General features: G+C 36.8%; 1 protein-coding gene across 4 annotated transcripts in view; it reads left to right on the top strand.

Annotated features, from left to right (window-relative positions):
- LOC100486856 (NXPE family member 2) overlaps window positions 1–16,526 on the top strand; it is a 32,261-nt gene extending 15,735 nt beyond the window's left edge. For all 4 annotated transcript variants that reach the window (XM_031905623.1, XM_031905621.1, XM_002940451.4 and 1 more), the window contains 4 exons: window positions 1,041–1,759; window positions 8,595–8,656; window positions 12,554–12,772; window positions 13,759–16,526. In XM_031905623.1, the coding sequence (XP_031761483.1) occupies window positions 1,041–1,759; window positions 8,595–8,656; window positions 12,554–12,772; window positions 13,759–14,306 (1,548 nt within the window). In that variant the 3' untranslated portion in view covers window positions 14,307–16,526. The remainder of the gene's footprint in view (window positions 1–1,040; window positions 1,760–8,594; window positions 8,657–12,553; window positions 12,773–13,758) is intronic.
- Window positions 16,527–18,791: the final 2,265 nt, after the last annotated feature.

Here is an 18,791-nt window from a genome sequence, read left to right as displayed (position 1 = left end):
ACCATTGTGATTGTAAAGGAGAATAGGTACTGTAACTATTAGGGATGCACAGAATCCCAGATTTATTTCAGATTTCATCAGGGTTTGGTTTTGGCAAAATACATCCGCCTGGCTGAATCAAACCATTAAAATCATGTGACTAAGGAAACTGTAAATGATTAAGGAAACTGTAACACATTTTATTAGAACGACAGCAGTAGATTTTTCACCTGTCCTTGCCCTAATTTGTACATGTAAACAGTTATGTTTGGGGCTGGAATCAGGGGGCAGGTTTGAGATGTTGGGGGTGTGGGGTTATGATGTCACATGCCATGAAATTCACTAGGATTTGTCTGGATTTTCAACATGTACAAACCAGGCAGGAGGTTTTGAACCTGACAGTTCCTTCAAAAACTGTGTGGGTCAAAACTGCACAGGCAACCCTAGGTGCAACCCTAGTAACTTTAATCAGCATAGTGTTATGTGTTAAGTTTTAACTTCTTATTGCCCTATTAATATATATATGTATCAAAAATCAGTGATGCAAATAATATGCAATAAAAGAAGATCTTTCCCACACACCCTGGCACTCCCACACACTCCTGGCTATGGGCGCGGGCCCCAGTGGGCCCTTCACCCCCCAGTCCGACCCTGGGAAAACCTCACTTTCTGCTTGATGATTTGCAAAAAACCCTAAACTCAGCTTCTCAACAGCTACTCAGCATGTGAGTGTCACTGATGCTGTAAACAAAATCCAAGATGGTGAACTCCTGTCTACAACTTTCAAAGCCTGGATCATTACTGTTATAGAGATGCTAAACCCTTAGACTGGTGCTATACACAGCATTATTAGCCACATTTGCCTTGAGGGTTTTTATATCAGTATATATATTTTACTTTATTATACAATACATTCCATTACATATTTTAAATTACTGTTCAAATTACTGTACAAGCCTGACTTTTCTTTTTCTTAAAGTTCATTTAATTATATTTTTGCATCATTTCCTTCTTTACATCTCATGTTTATTCTAATCACAAACATGTCACTTTCATTTTAGGTTCCTAAAGCCACATACCCATTTCAAATGTGCAGTGACCAGTCACAAAAAGAAGCTCATAGCTCAAAGACTGCTCCTGTCCCAGATGCACTGAATCGAAGAATTGATGAAATATACAACCAAATTGACAAAAGCATTCCCAAAATAAAATTAGAAAACTTTGATGAAGCAACAAGTGCAGGAGAAAGCAAGGCTACTATTGTTAATCAGAAAGATGGTTATTGCCTTGGTGAGCAGCTCTTCGTAAGAGTACAGGCTTATGATTATTTAGGGAACATGAAGTCCTATGGGGGAGACTATTTAAGGGCAAGGATATTTTCACCTAAAACCAACAGTAGCGCAAGTGGAAATATCACAGACTATAATAATGGAACCTATTTAATTGCATTTACTCTATTTTGGGAAGGTGAAGTTACTGCCACAGTTTTGTTAATGCATCCAAGTGAAGCAGTTTCTGCTTTGTGGCGAGCACGAAATCAAGGATTTGCCAACATCTTGTACACTGGAAATTTTACGAGTGCTACAAAATATGTAAATAGGGAATGTGGATTCCAGCTTGAAACTCAAGAGGATATCTGCCAGTATGCAGACAGAAGGGACCAGGAAGCATTTTACTGCATTAAGCCACCAGACTTTCCTTGTGAAGCATTGACACATATGAACTCAGTAAACAGAGACCATTCTTACCTTTCTGAAGTGGAGAAGCTTCTTCTTAACAGGTATGTAAGAATAACCCCAAATACTAAGAAATTATTGTTATGCTGGAGAAGTACATATAACAGCATTTTCTACATAATCACCACCAAAGATAGCTTAAATATGACAAATGCTATACAGCTCATTTGCTTTTAAGCCACTGGGGGTCATGAATAAAGGTGACAATAGCTTATTCTATTTCTGACTCCATATTTGATGTTTGCCAAGACTCACTTGCTTTTATCCTTGGTAGAAGCTGGAAGACAGACCTTAATGCAACCTACATTTCCTGTGCTTTTCGGATGAAGATAATTCAATACTAATTAGAATACTAAATTATGAGTGTGTTTCCCACTCAAATAGAATATGAGATGTAAAACAAGATCCAACACTTTGGAAAGTGATGTCTACAAAAAATCAAATTGAGAAATAGCGGAGTTTTTCGGCAGGCATAGATTCACTGCAAATTTCCATGTTCCCACCATTGGCAGATATTTTTTTGTGGAACGGGTGCAACCATTCATCACAGAAAACATTTGCTGTAAGACAAACAAAAGTCGCGTAGGTCAAAAAAAAAACTGTCAATTTTTTAATGCACGCAACAATTTTTTTTTTTTGATGCACTTGATTTTCCAGTTTCACCAATTTTTCACTGCTTTGTGGATTTTTACAAACCTTGCCGAATTTTCTGGCTAAGCGAAACGGGACAGATTCGCTCATCACTATTTAGAAATACATGGCAACACCTGGTGCCGTTAATAAATATAGTGCTTATAGTAAGTGTAGGAATTTCTTAGAGGTAATAAGGTTCAGGTATAGCAAATTAAGATGCTGTGGAGAGATCCTGGTAACCGATGCAGTTGTTGTTTTTGAATGTATGTGGATGTAGCTGGGGGAGATGTCCTACCAACTGCTTGCATTTTAAAGATGCTGTATGTGCTGACGCTCCTATTCCCTAAGGAAGTGGGGGTGGAGACTCAGGAAACGTGTTGAAAGCCAGGAGCAGTCAGCGTCTTTCTGAAATTTTCACCACTTTATTGTCTCTATATTTGCGAGTAGACATCTGTTTTTAACAATTTATGTAACATTAAAAGGATTCATGTATGATTAAATCTTTAATGCTTTTCTCCTTTGCACAACTTGAGTAAACGTAATCATGGAGTTAGTTAGTTGTTGATGAGTGACCTTTAACATTGTGCCTGTGATTATATGGGTAAGAACACAGCGGTGGACCCTTACTTGCAAAATTATACTAATTTTCCTGCTAATTAGTAATATGTGAGTTTTCCCTTTTTCTTATCAAGATGATATCCTGATCATCATATAGGCAACAAGACGGCAAATATATTCCATCCTCTTACAATGTTACATAAACATTTTCATTTAATTTAAATGTATGAAACCCTAACTATAGGTTTGTGAAGGTTTTTATGCTTGGAAAGGCTGACCCAGTAGCTAAAGTACACATCATAAAGTGTCACAATTTTTAAAACAGTTTTCATTAAAAGTTTTGGTGGAAAAACTATGACTATTCTCATGGTGATGCCAAGTCCAAATGTCGTAAATGCTACTAGCAGGGTAATAAAAAAATCTTTATAGGATGCCCTTCTCCCAGAACTTTGGAAGGGTCAATCATTTACTAAGTGCATTTGGAATCCTCAGCAAGCCCACTATATTCTTGGGTTCCAGCAACTGTTGGGTCTGTTCTCTCTATTGTCACTTCCATGGACTGTTTTCCAGTCATTTAATCAAAGATCAAAGGGGCCGATTGCAAACAGCAGGACAGGATGCAAACTTAATTCAATGGGAGCTGCAAGTCTCTGCATTCCTATAGCAGGAAAGGACAGAGCTGCCTTGTTTCTGCCAGTGCTGCCCTCTGTTGCAGGGCACAGACAGACCTCTGCTGCATGTGATGAGCAGATGAGCACTAAGTTGGCATGCCTTTATGCCCCTTAGTGCTCTAGTGCTTGCATTCCTAGACATAGTAAATAACTTCAAAAGTGTCTTTAATAAAGAGTTTGATTACTAGCTCAAAATATTTACAACAAGGTATAAAACAGCAGTGCCGCAAGATTTAAAAATCATCATAGGGTTACTCCCAAGCTTGGTAAGCACATACCCATACTCTTGTTATTTTACTGGGTTTACATTATTCTGATAACAATGTAATGCATTCATACAAAAGGTTACTTCAAAACACACCCATATTTACTAAAGGCCTCATTAATCACAGGCTTCTATTATAACATAATCTCTCTACTCTGCCTCATAATGGAATGTGAACACCTGACGTCTATGAAACTCACAGCTTCAGTGCTAGATTCTGACACCAATTCCAGTTTTTAATAGCCAAGTTAGATGTCTCATTCAGGGCCAGATTTAATGATAGGGCGCCCCTAGGCCACCCTCAGACCACGCCTCATCGCTCCTGTAATAAAGGGGGTGAACCTTTATTAATATTAATAATTTGTATTAATTGACATTAATGACAAATATTAATAAATATGCAGGATCAATGATTAAACCTTCTGATAGACTGTTAGTGAGCAATAACTTACACACACACAAGTAATAATAGAATTAAATAGATTTACTTATCTTAGTATGATTAGTTACAAGTATAGCCAGTTCTGCACAATTCAGCACAATCGGGGAGCCCCACAACCTTTGGCGCAAGACCTTCAGGTTCCCGATAACCAAGCGATGATCCAAATGTCCCGGCACTCATTCAGGAGTCCTAGGCGAAGCTCCCGACACATGGTGGAGGCTCCTTTTTATAGTAGAGTTCTTAGCAAACCCCCAACACCAAGTGCTGACTTGTGTACAAACTTTTGTCATGAACAAAACCTATTAACTAGACTTAGAAGGCCTTATTTGTTGCTCAAATATGTTGTACATAAAGTGTATTGTCTATATGCTGTCTGTTTGTTTATTCCAAGGATATTTGCTGGGTAACAATACCTGTGTTTACTGTTTACCCAGCAATATACATAGAACAAAAACATTGTACCTTGAACACTAGACAATAGCTGTCCCAAAATCTGCTGCTTTTACTTGACTCAAACCTAAGATTTGATTCATATGTCAAAGCAGATGTATATATTGTAAATCATAAAATCAATAGAAAATCCACCGTGCTACATTCCACCCCTTGATTTACAAAATATACTGATTTGATAATAATAACCAACAGTATACAAATTGGTAAGTCCTCTAATACAGATAACATACAATGCTGCATTCAATGCAATATATGCATTCACTGGTTGTCCCCATTACCCTAAACAAATAAACAATTAATTACTGTAATTCTGACTGAAGGACACTACATTTAACAAAAGATTAAACAAATCTCACCTACATCCCAAGTCATAAAACACCTCTATAATGATTTCTGTCCAGTGAGAAAATCTGTGTCTACTTGTAGATACATATCTTGGGCAAACATGAGGCAAACATGTATAGGCATCCCTCTTGCTCTGCATTTTCATTATAGGCTATCAGCTGCTCAAATCAATTAGGCCAAGGGCAGGTTTCATTGCAGGCTTTACAGCTCACATAGTTAAACAGTGCCTCTTTGATAAGCAATATGTTTACTATATTATGTATCTGCCATGCACTTTGTTTCTACCTTACCCCCCTCTTATAGACCAAATGACAACTGAATTCCTTTCAGCAGAGTTTTAACCTCAATACACATTCTGCCAATGCTTTTCTAAAATATCAGTCTATCACTAGTAGCCACAAATTCCACCCATAAGGCCACAAATCACCCAGGGCATTCAAATCACTTGGGATGATACTATCAAGTCTAATAGTGACTTCTTATAAACAACTGTGTCCCTCAGCAGAATTGTGTATTAACTTGTAGTCTTTAAAAAGCTTTCACTTCAATCATATAGAGTTGTCCAAACTCTCTTACAGCCAACATTCAGCTAACTCCATTGATATCATAGTACTAACTCATAAAATGACATTACCCTATTCACACTTACAACAATTATACCATATTGCTTGTCTACAGACATTGTTAGTTTCACATAACAATTTCTCCCTCAGAATAATAAATTTCACTCTTTCTGTTTTATCAAAGAGTTTTGTTGACACTAATTTCAAAATAGACCCTGGCATTTCAAATACACAGAGACCCAAACAGACCCCACCAGCCCAATAAATAGTGACTGTCTATGGCATCTTACAGCAGCACCTCTGGCATTTGCCTAAATCTACAGATTGTCAGCCAGGGCCTGCTCTATACTGCAGGTTCACTGCACAATATTATATACCATAGGAGATATACAGTTCAGCTGTGCTGCCTGTGCTCTAAAACCCACTAACTAGCACTTTACAGTTCATGTAACATTCCTATTACCATTAGTACAATAGTGTATGCAATGCTAATTTCAGTCTGTAGAAACAGTTGAACAAAACATAAGTATTCATTTATAAAGTCCAAAACCAATGTCCATTTAAGTTTCCAAGTCACCATTCAACTGAATTCCAGGTTCTTCAATACTTTGTACTGATGTCCATTCAAGATTAACAATGTCCAAATCCTTGTTTGCTGTCAATTGTTTTGCTATTAACCCATTTGTTAATGCACTTGATAAACATCTATAAAACAAAAGATCAAGGCAACATCAGTTCTTAGCATTTAACATCTGTTTAGTCAACTTTAACAACTTTCTTAATTTTGTATTACTTTGTCAAGAATTTTTCAGTCACTGTCACATTTAAGTCATTGTCACAATTAAGACAAGACAAACCATAACAACATGCATGTGGGCCCACACATTCTCAGAAACATACAACAAAAAGTGTTAAAAACTTTCAAGTTTCATTGTTAAACTTTTTTTTTTAACAAAAACAGACATGTCTTAAGGCCTTTACGCACAAATTTGTGCACTTAAAAAACAAAACAAAAAGTGTCAAAAATAATGGATCCATCAACTCTTGATGCCTGTTATCAAAAACCATATTAACTCAAAATAATCAGATTCTTAAATCCTGAAACAGAAAAACATATGACATTAACATACAGTACAATTTAACACAATGTAACATTTATTTTGTTTCTCTATCTTGAGAAATAAATCACACCCTTAGTCTCTTTTACTTACAAGAGTTCTTACTCTTACACCATTTTCTGCTTGTTCTGTCCCTTTTCTATGGTGCTTTTTACTCATAGTTCTTACCACATATTTTGTAAATTCTATCTCCAACTCCTCATTGTGTGCTAATGAGGAGAGCAAACATTCTCTCATTGTGGCTAGTTGATCTTTAACTGCCTGCAGCTCAAGCTCAACTGCCTCCCTTTGGACTGTCTCCTCCCTGAGCGCCTGAAAACACAACCAACCCAATTGTGCTGAGGACTTCAGCTCCTTGGAACACATAGACAAATCCAAATTCAGCAACAGGTGATGGGGTTGAGTCACCTGAGAGAGTTGCTGATCTCCTATCACATCCCGAGCAACATGGGTCCAGGGTCCGGAACTAGCCCATGTGGGAAGGTTGCTCGTTTGATCATCTACCCCTCTAACTTTGTTTTTCAACCAACAGAACATTATTGCTAACTTTCAACAGTATGTTTGCCCTGCACAAGCCACTACAATACTGCCACTACACTACCATACAAAGCTGCACTATAAATTCTACAATTTCTATACAAGTTATTACTGCACTTCCCAGCATCAAAAGGGTTAATCCTGCCGACTACACCAAATGTAATAAAGGGGGTGAACCTTTATTAATATTAATAATTTGTATTAATTGACATTAATGACAAATATTAATAAATATGCAGGATCAATGATTAAACCTTCTGATAGACTGTTAGTGAGCAATAACTTACACACACACAAGTAATAATAGAATTAAATAGATTTACTTATCTTAGTATGATTAGTTACAAGTATAGCCAGTTCTGCACAATTCAGCACAATCGGGGAGCCCCACAACCTTTGGCGCAAGACCTTCAGGTTCCCGATAACCAAGCGATGATCCAAATGTCCCGGCACTCATTCAGGAGTCCTAGGCGAAGCTCCCGACACATGGTGGAGGCTCCTTTTTATAGTAGAGTTCTTAGCAAACCCCCAACACCAAGTGCTGACTTGTGTACAAACTTTTGTCATGAACAAAACCTATTAACTAGACTTAGAAGGCCTTATTTGTTGCTCAAATATGTTGTACATAAAGTGTATTGTCTATATGCTGTCTGTTTGTTTATTCCAAGGATATTTGCTGGGTAACAATACCTGTGTTTACTGTTTACCCAGCAATATACATAGAACAAAAACATTGTACCTTGAACACTAGACAATAGCTGTCCCAAAATCTGCTGCTTTTACTTGACTCAAACCTAAGATTTGATTCATATGTCAAAGCAGATGTATATATTGTAAATCATAAAATCAATAGAAAATCTACCGTGCTACAGCCCCGCTCACACACCTCCCGGCTGCTAGTTGGGGACACTCGCATGCACCTCCCGGCTGCTTCACCAGCACCAGTTCATATGCAGCCAGCTGGTGGCATGCCACTCCCAGATCTTTTCCGCCCTAGGTTCGATCTGTGGGGCCTACCCACAAATCTGGGCCTAGTTTCATTTACATTGCTGTCCTACAATTAGTTCAGACTAGTTACCTTGTGATGGACTGCAACTCACTCAGTCCTTACACAGCAGTTTAATATTTTATGATCAATGTATGGTATACTTTCAAAAGAGGATTAACAGATTAATAGGTGTGGAGGTACCTTTATACTTTGATTACAACCAGTGTCTTCCCAGTGCAAGACATCATGCAAATATTGTGCTTTGTATATTAACCAGCATGTTTCTGTTTAACATATCATTTTTAGGTCAAACATTGGTGTGGAAATTTCTAAAGACTTTAAGACCATCAGTGTTTCCAGCTGTGGAAGTAAGTTTCTTCTTATTAAATAATTTCTAAAAATGTTCTAAATTTCAGCAGCATAGAATAGATACCAAATACAGTCATGTTATTAAAACCACAGATATGATTTCACAAAATAAAATTATATTATATTTACTCAGAGAACACAAAATTTGCTATAAAAAAATTAGTACTCTTCAAGCATACTTCATATTTCTACAAATTACACTAGGCGATACAAGGCACATTAGGGTTAATATCTTGTCTCTTTCAAAGGCAAGATGGCTATAGAAAAAAGAGGGGAATTCCTCACTCAGTAAAAATACAAACCCTTATAGTAGTATGTACCATTAAAAAATTCTAAATAGAAGACCTGCCATTTTAAGTACTAAGGGCCATGCGATTCAACATTTCCTGTCAGGTGATCTCTTGGGGGCATAAAGACAATCGCAAAATGATGGCTCATGGTAAAAGATTCAAAAGGACAATATTTACTGCTATATATATATATATATATATATTTATATATATATATATATATGCCTATTTGGTAAGATTCCTAAATAGGTAACTTATTATGATATAAACTACCACTGGTTCCTGGAAATGCTGTTTACAGGGTAATGTTACTTTAGGAACCTAGAATGAATTAAAGAGAACATAAAGCTTTTTCTACATCCTCTAGGGCCAACATAGCTGCATAACTGATGCCGGAGGATAGTCCAATGAGAATCCATCCTTGTCCCTTTACACTTGAATGTCTTTTTTGGCCTGTCACCATATGCATCTACACTGTGCTTACCACCAATGTTGATTCTATATCATCAGCAAGGAAAGTAATCTGGAGATCGCGCAATTCCTGGATATAAAGTTACACTTTAGGAAAAAATTAGTTGCTTACCTATACACTATTAGGGGCCTTTTCATGAAACCACAAATTTTGTGTGGTTAAAAGCACGACTGGAGAAAATTCGGAGTAACCACGATAATTTCTAATGTGCGAAAATGTTGCAAAAATTGTTTTCTTGGTCTTACGAAAATATTGTGGTTGCGATCCGAAAGTCACAAAATTTTCGGATCCGAACGATTGTAAATGGTGCAAAAACCTTTATGGCTTTGAAACTTCAATGTATGATTTTGGAAGCCTTCCATAGGACTCAATGGCACTCTACATATCCAACCTGACCAAAAGATAGTCCCGATACCAAAGCTTGAATAAATTCCGAAATGGTCGTAGTCTTTATGAAAAATTCGTGGAAGTTAACGCAAACCATGAAAAAGTTGCGTAATTTTAACAATATTATTGTGGTCATTACGAAAAGTTCTATAAATTAGAAATAATACGATTTTTTTTATGAAAAAAAAATGTGTGCTTTCATGAATGGGCCACTTAGTGTAGTGCAACTAAACCCAGTGGGTTAAACATGATTTTAAAAGCTGTAAACAATTATATATGCTTTTGGAGTTTAATTGCACTGCTATAAATTATATAGCAATCTCAGAATGTTATAAGGAATGTCTGACATATGGCTACTGCGGATAATTTATATGAAGGAATTATCTTGCATCTGCAATCTATTTAGAAATACATACTTGGGAAATCTAGGGAGTGTTTATATCCTCAACAAAAAGCAGCCTTCATATTGCTAACATGGGTTTAATAAAAACATTCTTTGTAAGAACTAAAACTGTTGGTGTGGCTGGTAGGGAATCCAAAGATATACTGTATGCTGTGTTGCTATTTGCATTCACAGATGATTTTTTTTTTTATGTTGGAACCTTTGCAACATAATGTTCTGGACTAAGCCTCCACAATCCCTTATACCAGTCCACGTGATAGCATCAATACCAGCAAAAGAAACAAAGATGACAGTGTTATGGGATGTACCTATATATGGGCAGGGTTATCAAACATTCACAGAGAGGGAGTGGACACACATACTGTTTTGCATAACTTAAGGGAGAAAAACAACTTATAATCATAAGATTGTGGACTGCCTTTTGCCTTATTTTGCTTATTGTGCTTATTGTGATAAAGGTAGCTGTTTGTACATACTCTATTACCTTTGATGCCTCAGCATGATGACTATGTAATTAAGGTGTTAATAGAATTCTAAAAATGTGTATGTTAGTATTGCATTATACATGCTCTAATTGGGTTTCAAATCTATTTATACTGACTGAGTGGTTTGAAAGGCAATGTTTCTGTGCATAACAGAAACTGTGGTCCTGGTCAGTGGACAAATATCAGAATAGGATATCTTATGCCAAAGCCATTGCTTGATGCAGTGCAAAAGTTCTAGTTAACACTTCGTTTCTGTCATACATGGAATATAGTTACATAGGGTTGACAAAAGACCAGAGTCCATCAAGTGCAACCCTTCCAAGTAAACCAAGCACACTTAAAGCTATATTGACCTATCTATACTATCACATACATAAACCCTATAAACCCAACATCAATACTAACTGTAGATATTAGCATCACAATAGCCCTGGATATCCAAGCCCCAATTAAAGGCATTAACAGAATTTGCCATAACAACATTACTAGGAAGGACATTCTACAACCTCACTGACCTCACTGTGAAAAACCACCTACGCTGCTTCAAATGGAAGTTTTGTTCCTCTAATCTAAAAGGGGTGACCTCTGGTGCGCTGATCATTTTTATGGGAAAAAAGAAAATCCCCTATCTCCCTATAATCCTCTCTAATGTACTTGTACAGAGTAATCATGTCCCCTCGCAAGCGCCTCTTTTCCAGAGAAAACAACCCCAACCTTGAATGAAACCTCAGAGTTTAAATCTTCCATCCCCTTTACCAGTTTAGTTGCACATCTCTGCACTCTCTCCAGCTCATTAATATCCTTCTTAAGGACTGGAGCCCAAAACTGCACTGCATACTCAAGGTGAGGCCTTACCAGGGACCTATAAAGAGGCAAAATTAGGTTTTCATCCCTTGAGTCAATGCCCTTTTTTATACAAGACAGCACTTTATTTGCTTTAGTAGCCACAGAATGACACTGCCTGGAATTAGACAACTTGTTATCTACAAAAATCCCCAGATCATTCTCAATTAAGGATCCCCCCAAAACACTGTTAGAAATAATATAAATGCAACTTATACATTAAATGGTAAAGTGCATAACTTTGCACTGGTCAACATTCAACCTCATTTTCCATTTTGCTGTCCAGTTTTCCAGTTTTGTCAAATTGCTCTGTATGGATGGCAGCATCCTGCATGGAACTTATAGTTTTGCACAATTTAGGGGCACATTTACTAATCCACGAACGTCCGAAAAGCGCCCGAATGCGTTTTTTTCGTAATGATTGGTATTTTGCAATTTTTTCGTAAATTGTCGCAACTTTTTCATAGCCGTCGCGCCAAATACAAAAGTTTCGGATTCATTCAAGCTTCAGTATCGTGACTTTCCTTGGGCCAGGTTGGAGCTGCAGAGTGCCATTGAGTCCTATAGGAAGCTTCCAAAATCATGCAAAGTCTGAAAGGTTTGCCCGCCGTTTACAAGCGCTCAATACGAAAAAGCCACAACAATATACGAGCAAATCGTAACGGCTACGAAAAAGTCGTGACAATTCACGCAAAATGTGTTTGTCAAGCAACTTTTTTGTGTGTCTGTTTTATGTCGCCCGTGGCTTTTTTTTATGTGGTCGCGCCCATTTTTATGCGACTGTGACTTCTTTTGACACGCAACAAATTTTTCTGCGGCAAATTTTTGCAGAAGTTTCTCAAAACAATTTGCCAATGGCGAAATGCAGAAATTCACTGCTAATCCATGCCTGCCGAAAAAAAATTCACTCATCACTAATTATTTTTAGTAATGCTTACTGAAATAATAATAAAGCATATGTCATGTGTTTTAACTTTGAATCTATTATTTATGAATGGTTATTTTCCTCTTTTTAGAAACACTTATTCCACCAACCAAAAGTTGTAACAGAGGATTCTACTATCCTATTCCAAGTGGATATTTTTCTCATAATATATGGAATCCTGTCCACTGCAAAATGAATTTATTTAATGAAAATGAAAAGCTCAAGCGTTTCCTTAAGGGAAAAAAGGTTTTCCTTATTGGGGACTCCACAGTACGGCAATACATAAGACATTTTGCGGAATCAATGAAATGTAAGTACTCCATGGTCAAAACCACATACATTACCTAACTGCCTATAAACACTGAATCTTTTGTTATGACATAAGGATTGTGAAAAAGGTAAATACATTTTAACTTTTTTAATATTAGGTATACTATTTTAACCAAAAATAGGCAACAAATGGCAGTCACCATGGGATAATATAATAAAAGGCACAGAGGCATAACTAGATGTTACTGAGCCCCACAGCATCTTCAATTTAAGGCCCCCGAAAATTTGTAATTTGACTTATTCTACCATGATATATTGAAATTGGGCATTAATTTGTGCCTTAGAGTCCTCTTCACTCCTAGGCCCCTCTGCAACTGTAGGGTTTGCTTTCTCTGTATTTACTCCCCTAAATAGTTACAAAGTTTGCCCTAATTATAGTATAACAAAGAAGTTAGTTAGCATGTATGTAGCTTTTACTGCTCTGCTGTATGAAAACAAACTTACTGTATATACTTGAATATAAGCCTAGTTTTTCAGCACCCAAAATGTACTCAAAAAGTCACCCTCGGCTTATACGCGAGTCGGGTGCCATGGGTCCCTCCAGACTAGCACCTTGTGTCCTTTGTGTGCAAATTAGGTCTCCCTCAACCAGACCCTCCAGTGCCTGTTGTTTTTGTTGACCCTCTTCTCCACTTACAGAGCTAGTTTACTGTTTTTCTTTGAAATAAATATTTAAAAACATATACCCCTCTGATGCCTCAATTAATGTAATTTTATTGGTATTTATTTTGATGAAACTTAGCAGTAGCTGCTGCATTTCCCACCCTAGGCTTATACTCGAGTCAATAAGTTTTTCCAGTTTTCTTAGGTAAAATTAGGTACCTCGGCTTATATTCGGATCGGCTTATACTCGAGTATATACGGTAGTTTAGGTTTGTATGTGTTAAATGACCCAGAGCAAATTTGCAATGTTACATACCCCCATCAGAATCGTATCTTAACATTTCATTTATATTCTTATTTTAGTTTTGGATTATTTCAATCACACAGAAGATGAGATGCAGTCCTGGCAAAAGACACTTCTAGCAATTAACCTAGAAAACTTTATTTTTGTCCAGTGGAAAAAGCACACCTTTCCATTTGTAAGCAAGACATTCTACTCAATAAAAGAAGATGCTTACATGGCTCGTCAGATTGACCAAATTGGAGGAGGAATAAACACTATAATAATTCTCACTATGGGTCAGCATTTCAGACCTTTCAACTTTCGCATTTTTATTAAAGCTGCTTTCAATGTTCGCAGAGCAATAGAACGATTGTTTATTAGAAGTCCACACACCAAGGTCATTATTAAAGAAGAGAATGCCAGGGATATGGACATTGATATGGAAAGGTTTAGTGACTTCCATGGTCATATCCAATATCATGTGCTCAGGGAAATTTTTCACGGATTAAATGTTGGATTTGTTGATGCTTTAGACATGACCATAGCATATGCCTGCAATGTTATACATCCACCGGTAGAAGTTCTTGAGAACATTATAAGCATGTCTTTTACACAAGCTACAGATTAGTGTTCAGAATCATATTCTCATCTAAAACTTATTTTAGAAGTACAGGTATCGGACCCCTTATCTGGAAACCCATTATCCAGAAAGTTCCAAATTACGGAGAGGCCATCTCCCATAGACACCATTTTAATCAAATTATTCACATTTTTAAAAATGGTTCCTTTTTCTCTGTAATAATAAAACAGTACCTTGTTCTTGATCCCAACTAAGATATAATTAATTCTTATTGGAGCCAAAACAACCCTAGTGGGTTTAATTATGGTTTAAATATTTTTTTTTTTAGCAAACTTAAGGTAGGAGATCTGAATTACGGACCCCTTATCCAGAAAACCCCAGGTCCTGAGAATTCTGGATAATGGGTCCCATACCTGTACATGCTGATCTTAGAGTGCTTTAGTCATAGTGTCATTTAAAATCATCTGAAATCTCAAAGCATTTTCAGCATGCATGGAAACAAATCAGTCATTACATTACATATATAGATTATATCAAATAAAAAATGCATTGGCAGACACAAAAATTCCTTGGCACACATGGCTGCTCAAGGATTGCCTGAGTATTTAGTAGCTCTTGCTGAAGAAAAATAGATTGGGGACAAATCTTGAAGCAGTACATGTAAGTTTATTGAGCTCTTATATAAGACATTGGCAAGTTACAATGGGATAGTTATATATCACTTCAGTTAGGCTTAATTTATATAATAATCATATGTCAAGGTGACACAGTTTTAATTCATTGTACACTCATAACATATGAGGAGTAAGGGCGAAGACACACATGACAATGCAAAAACACAGCATGATTAGTTGCAGCTTCTTTTGTAATATTCTATGGTGCAAAAGTTGCCACTATAAGTCGCCGAAGCTAACTTTTTTAAAAGTTGCCGTGATTAATCACCCGTATGTCTTCGCCCTTAACTGTAAAATAGGCTTATACAACTATCTTATTAAAGTTAGCCTTGTATGAATACATAGAAGACAACAGATGAAGTGGTTGTTAGGTCTCAAAGAACAAAGATGTAGATTTCTAAGATCTTGTGATCTCCCCTGACACATAGCTGAATTTATGATAACATCCATTTGCTGTGTGTTTACCAAGCTGTTCCTTGAGCTGTACATGGGTGAAAGGAATAAATGTATATTTAAAAGAAAAAAAAAACAAGACGGCTACCTAAAAGTGAATAGAATGGCACAGTTTAACAAAGTTCTTATTATATATTATCACTCAGGGCAATGGCATTGCCCTGGACTAGTCTATGAAATGCAGCCCCCATGGATATATTTTAGCTTATTTATATATCCTTTATTAAAGCTCCTAACTTAATCACATCATGTTTACAAGCACATACAGTGTATATTACAACTGTAAATGAAGGGTTCTCACTTTTTTTGTTACTGGCCCCTTACCTCGTAAATATCTAGCATACTGTGTATTTGAATACATTTTTTGCATAAAGTATTGTTGATGCTATTAGAATAAAATATATTTATTAATACATGTTTAGTTTTACTCCTTAAAAACAATACAATTTCATATGAAGGCATGTTGTAAAAATAATTGTATATGAAATGTATTTATGAATTCAAGACCTATATTTTTATTTTCAATCAATTGTTTTGATAATGGATAGGCTGAATAGTCACTTTTTAGTATTCATTTAATAAATATCAGAAATGTGATGAGCACATTTGTGAGGAAAATGTAGTTGTTGCAGCAAAAAAAAAAATGCTGTTGTGTCCAAAAAAAGTTGCAGTTGTGTCAAATAAGTAATGTTTCTGGGGAAAAAAAAATTGCGGCTGTGTCAAAAAATTTGCACGTGCAGTAGCCACATTTCTCCAATTTTTTAGCAGTTTTGCGAATTCTTTAGCCAACTTAAATGGGAGAGATTCAATCATCACTAATTATGAATGATATGGTATAGTGTGAGATATATATCACTATATTAGCATGCCATCAGCCTTGGGCACCACACTATAACAGGTCAAAATGATTTTCAGCAGTGGAAACCAGCATTTATTGTTATTCGCATGCCTGCTATTTCTTTAAAAAGATGACGTTGTTAATAAGGTGGCTCCAGCAAGCACCTCTTTCAGCGTCATTTGAGGCTGTAATTTCATACACTATATTTATGGACCGATTTGTCAAAATTAAAATTTGTGACTTTTTTTTTTTTTAGTAGAGTTTTTTCTACTTTAAATAAATCACAATTTTAAAAATTTGAATGTTTGCTTATTTATTTAAGTTTGCAAGATCAAACAAAAGATTTGAAAAACTGGCTTGAATTTTGCTTAGGACAACTCTCATTGGCGCAGATTTATTAGTTTTCTTTTTTTTTTTTACCAAATATTCATGATTTTGGAAATATATTTCTAATTTGTGAGTTTGTGTGCAATAAAATTTGAATTATGGAAAAAAATTTAATTTGAGCATCGATAAATTAACCCCCTATTTGACATAATTTTTTAAAGTTTTTCCACTTTTATTTATTTATATATTACATTTTATTTTAACATTGTAATAGTGCTTCTGGATTTACATGAATACTATTATTAAAATAAAGTGTCCAATTTTTTTGTCTAAAAACCATATACAAGCAATTTAAAAAAAAAAATCTACTATTTTACATTATCTACTAGCAAATATAAATTTACACATCTTCATCCATGCTATCATAAAGGCAAGGCAATATTCAAAGCCAGAATTCCATAAGAGATTGCTACTATGCTCTGCTGTTCCTCAATGAAGACTTAAGATCAGACTGCTTCTGCCTACACAGAAGATGGCCCCAAACTCTGCTACCAGCAGGAGCTGCATCTCCCACAATGAAGGAAGTTCAGCAGCCCTGCTCCCGGTCCTGAATCTGCAGTGTCTCTATGATAAGAAATCCAAGCAGGCTGTCATCTAGAACAAGTAGTAGTAGCAACTGTATCAATCAACCCACCGTGCAGTCAAAGTAGAGACCCTCCTTTCTCCCTTTTCTAAAATTTCCTGTGCAGTACTCTGGCAAGGTCCTACCACTACTGTGGCAAATAAAACCTAAAGTACATTATCATTTATCGACTGTTTTGATCAAGATGAAGGCAAAAAACAAAGCCTGATGCCAGTGCGAATTATGCCTCAAGAGGGAAAAAATTCCTTCCTAACCCCAATGGGGAAACATTCCCTGGATCAAGCATTCGGAAATAATATGAATTAATACAATGCTGAATCTCACTTTTATACTGTATAAAGATACATAAACTATAATATAACAGTGCATACAGGAAAACGTCTACATTTGGTTATAGATAATGTGAACACAGAGAAGAGAAATTCCTGATATTTCACAAAATATGCAAAAAGGGGGGAAGATGAGTGGGATGTTTCTACCTGCTCATAGATAAGGAAGTGGGTTGCTTCCTCTGATATCACATCCCTCTCCCCCCCCTTAACTCACTGCTTTTCACCCAATCACAGCTACATCTGATTCTGCCAAACTTTAAACACAAATCAGTGTGTAATCTGGCTGCTGGTCATTCTGATCCCTTGTCATGCAGCCCCTGCATGTACATACCTCCCAACATTTGAAAAATAAAAAGAGGGACAAAAAGATTTGGCGCGTGCAGCGCGGAAATTTTTTGACCATGCCCACTTTTGTGACCACGCCCCAATTACCACACCCCATTTTTTTAAAACTCCTTTTATATAGCTGAAATGGTGGGATCAGACGCAAAATGCGCTATACCCACATACTGTACTACCTAAGGAAAACAATATAGCAACTCCTACATATAAAATACAAATATAGAGAGAAGGCAGTCAGTTATAAGTGAGTTAGAACTATGTACCAGTTTTGCCCCCCATACACAGTGCCCGCCATAGAAAGTGCCCCCAATTGCCTCCATAGACAGTACCCCCATAGAAAGTGCCCCCAATTGACCCCATAGACAGTGCCCCCAAATGCCCCACAGACAGTAGCCCCCATAGAAAGTACCCCCCATACACAATGCCCCCATAGAAAGTGTCCCCAATTGCCCCCATAGACAATACCCCCCATACATAGTACACCCATAGACAGTGCCCCCAATTGCCCCTATAGACAGTAACCCCCATACACCGTGCCCCCATAGATGCTCCTTCTTCTTCTACCGCTCTGCTTCTTATACGGCTCCTTGTGTGGCGGCAACAGGCCCTTTTATAAGTTTGCGCCCCGTGCATGCCTGTGACGCCCCTCAGATATCGGTTGTGGGAGAAAAGGAAGATTCTTAGGAATTTCCCTGTTTAGGGTGCAACTGTTGCAACTCTATTACAAAAGGGTTTACGATTAACCACCCTACTAAAGGGTATAAAGTACCAGTGCGTGCCTATGCTACCTGTAAGTCATCTTACATGGTCTATTTCCTGAAGTGCCCATGTGGCTTGGGGTACGTAAAACTCAGGATACAGGAGCATAGGGGGAACATAAAAAACTTTCAAATGGATACATATACAGATACCCCTGTCTCACGG

The sequence above is a fragment of the Xenopus tropicalis genome, chromosome 7 (assembly GCF_000004195.4).
Source record: "Xenopus tropicalis strain Nigerian chromosome 7, UCB_Xtro_10.0, whole genome shotgun sequence".
NCBI lineage: Eukaryota > Metazoa > Chordata > Amphibia > Anura > Pipidae > Xenopus > Xenopus tropicalis.
Note: the sequence above shows the minus strand (reverse complement) of the source record. Positions and strands in the feature narration are given on the sequence as shown.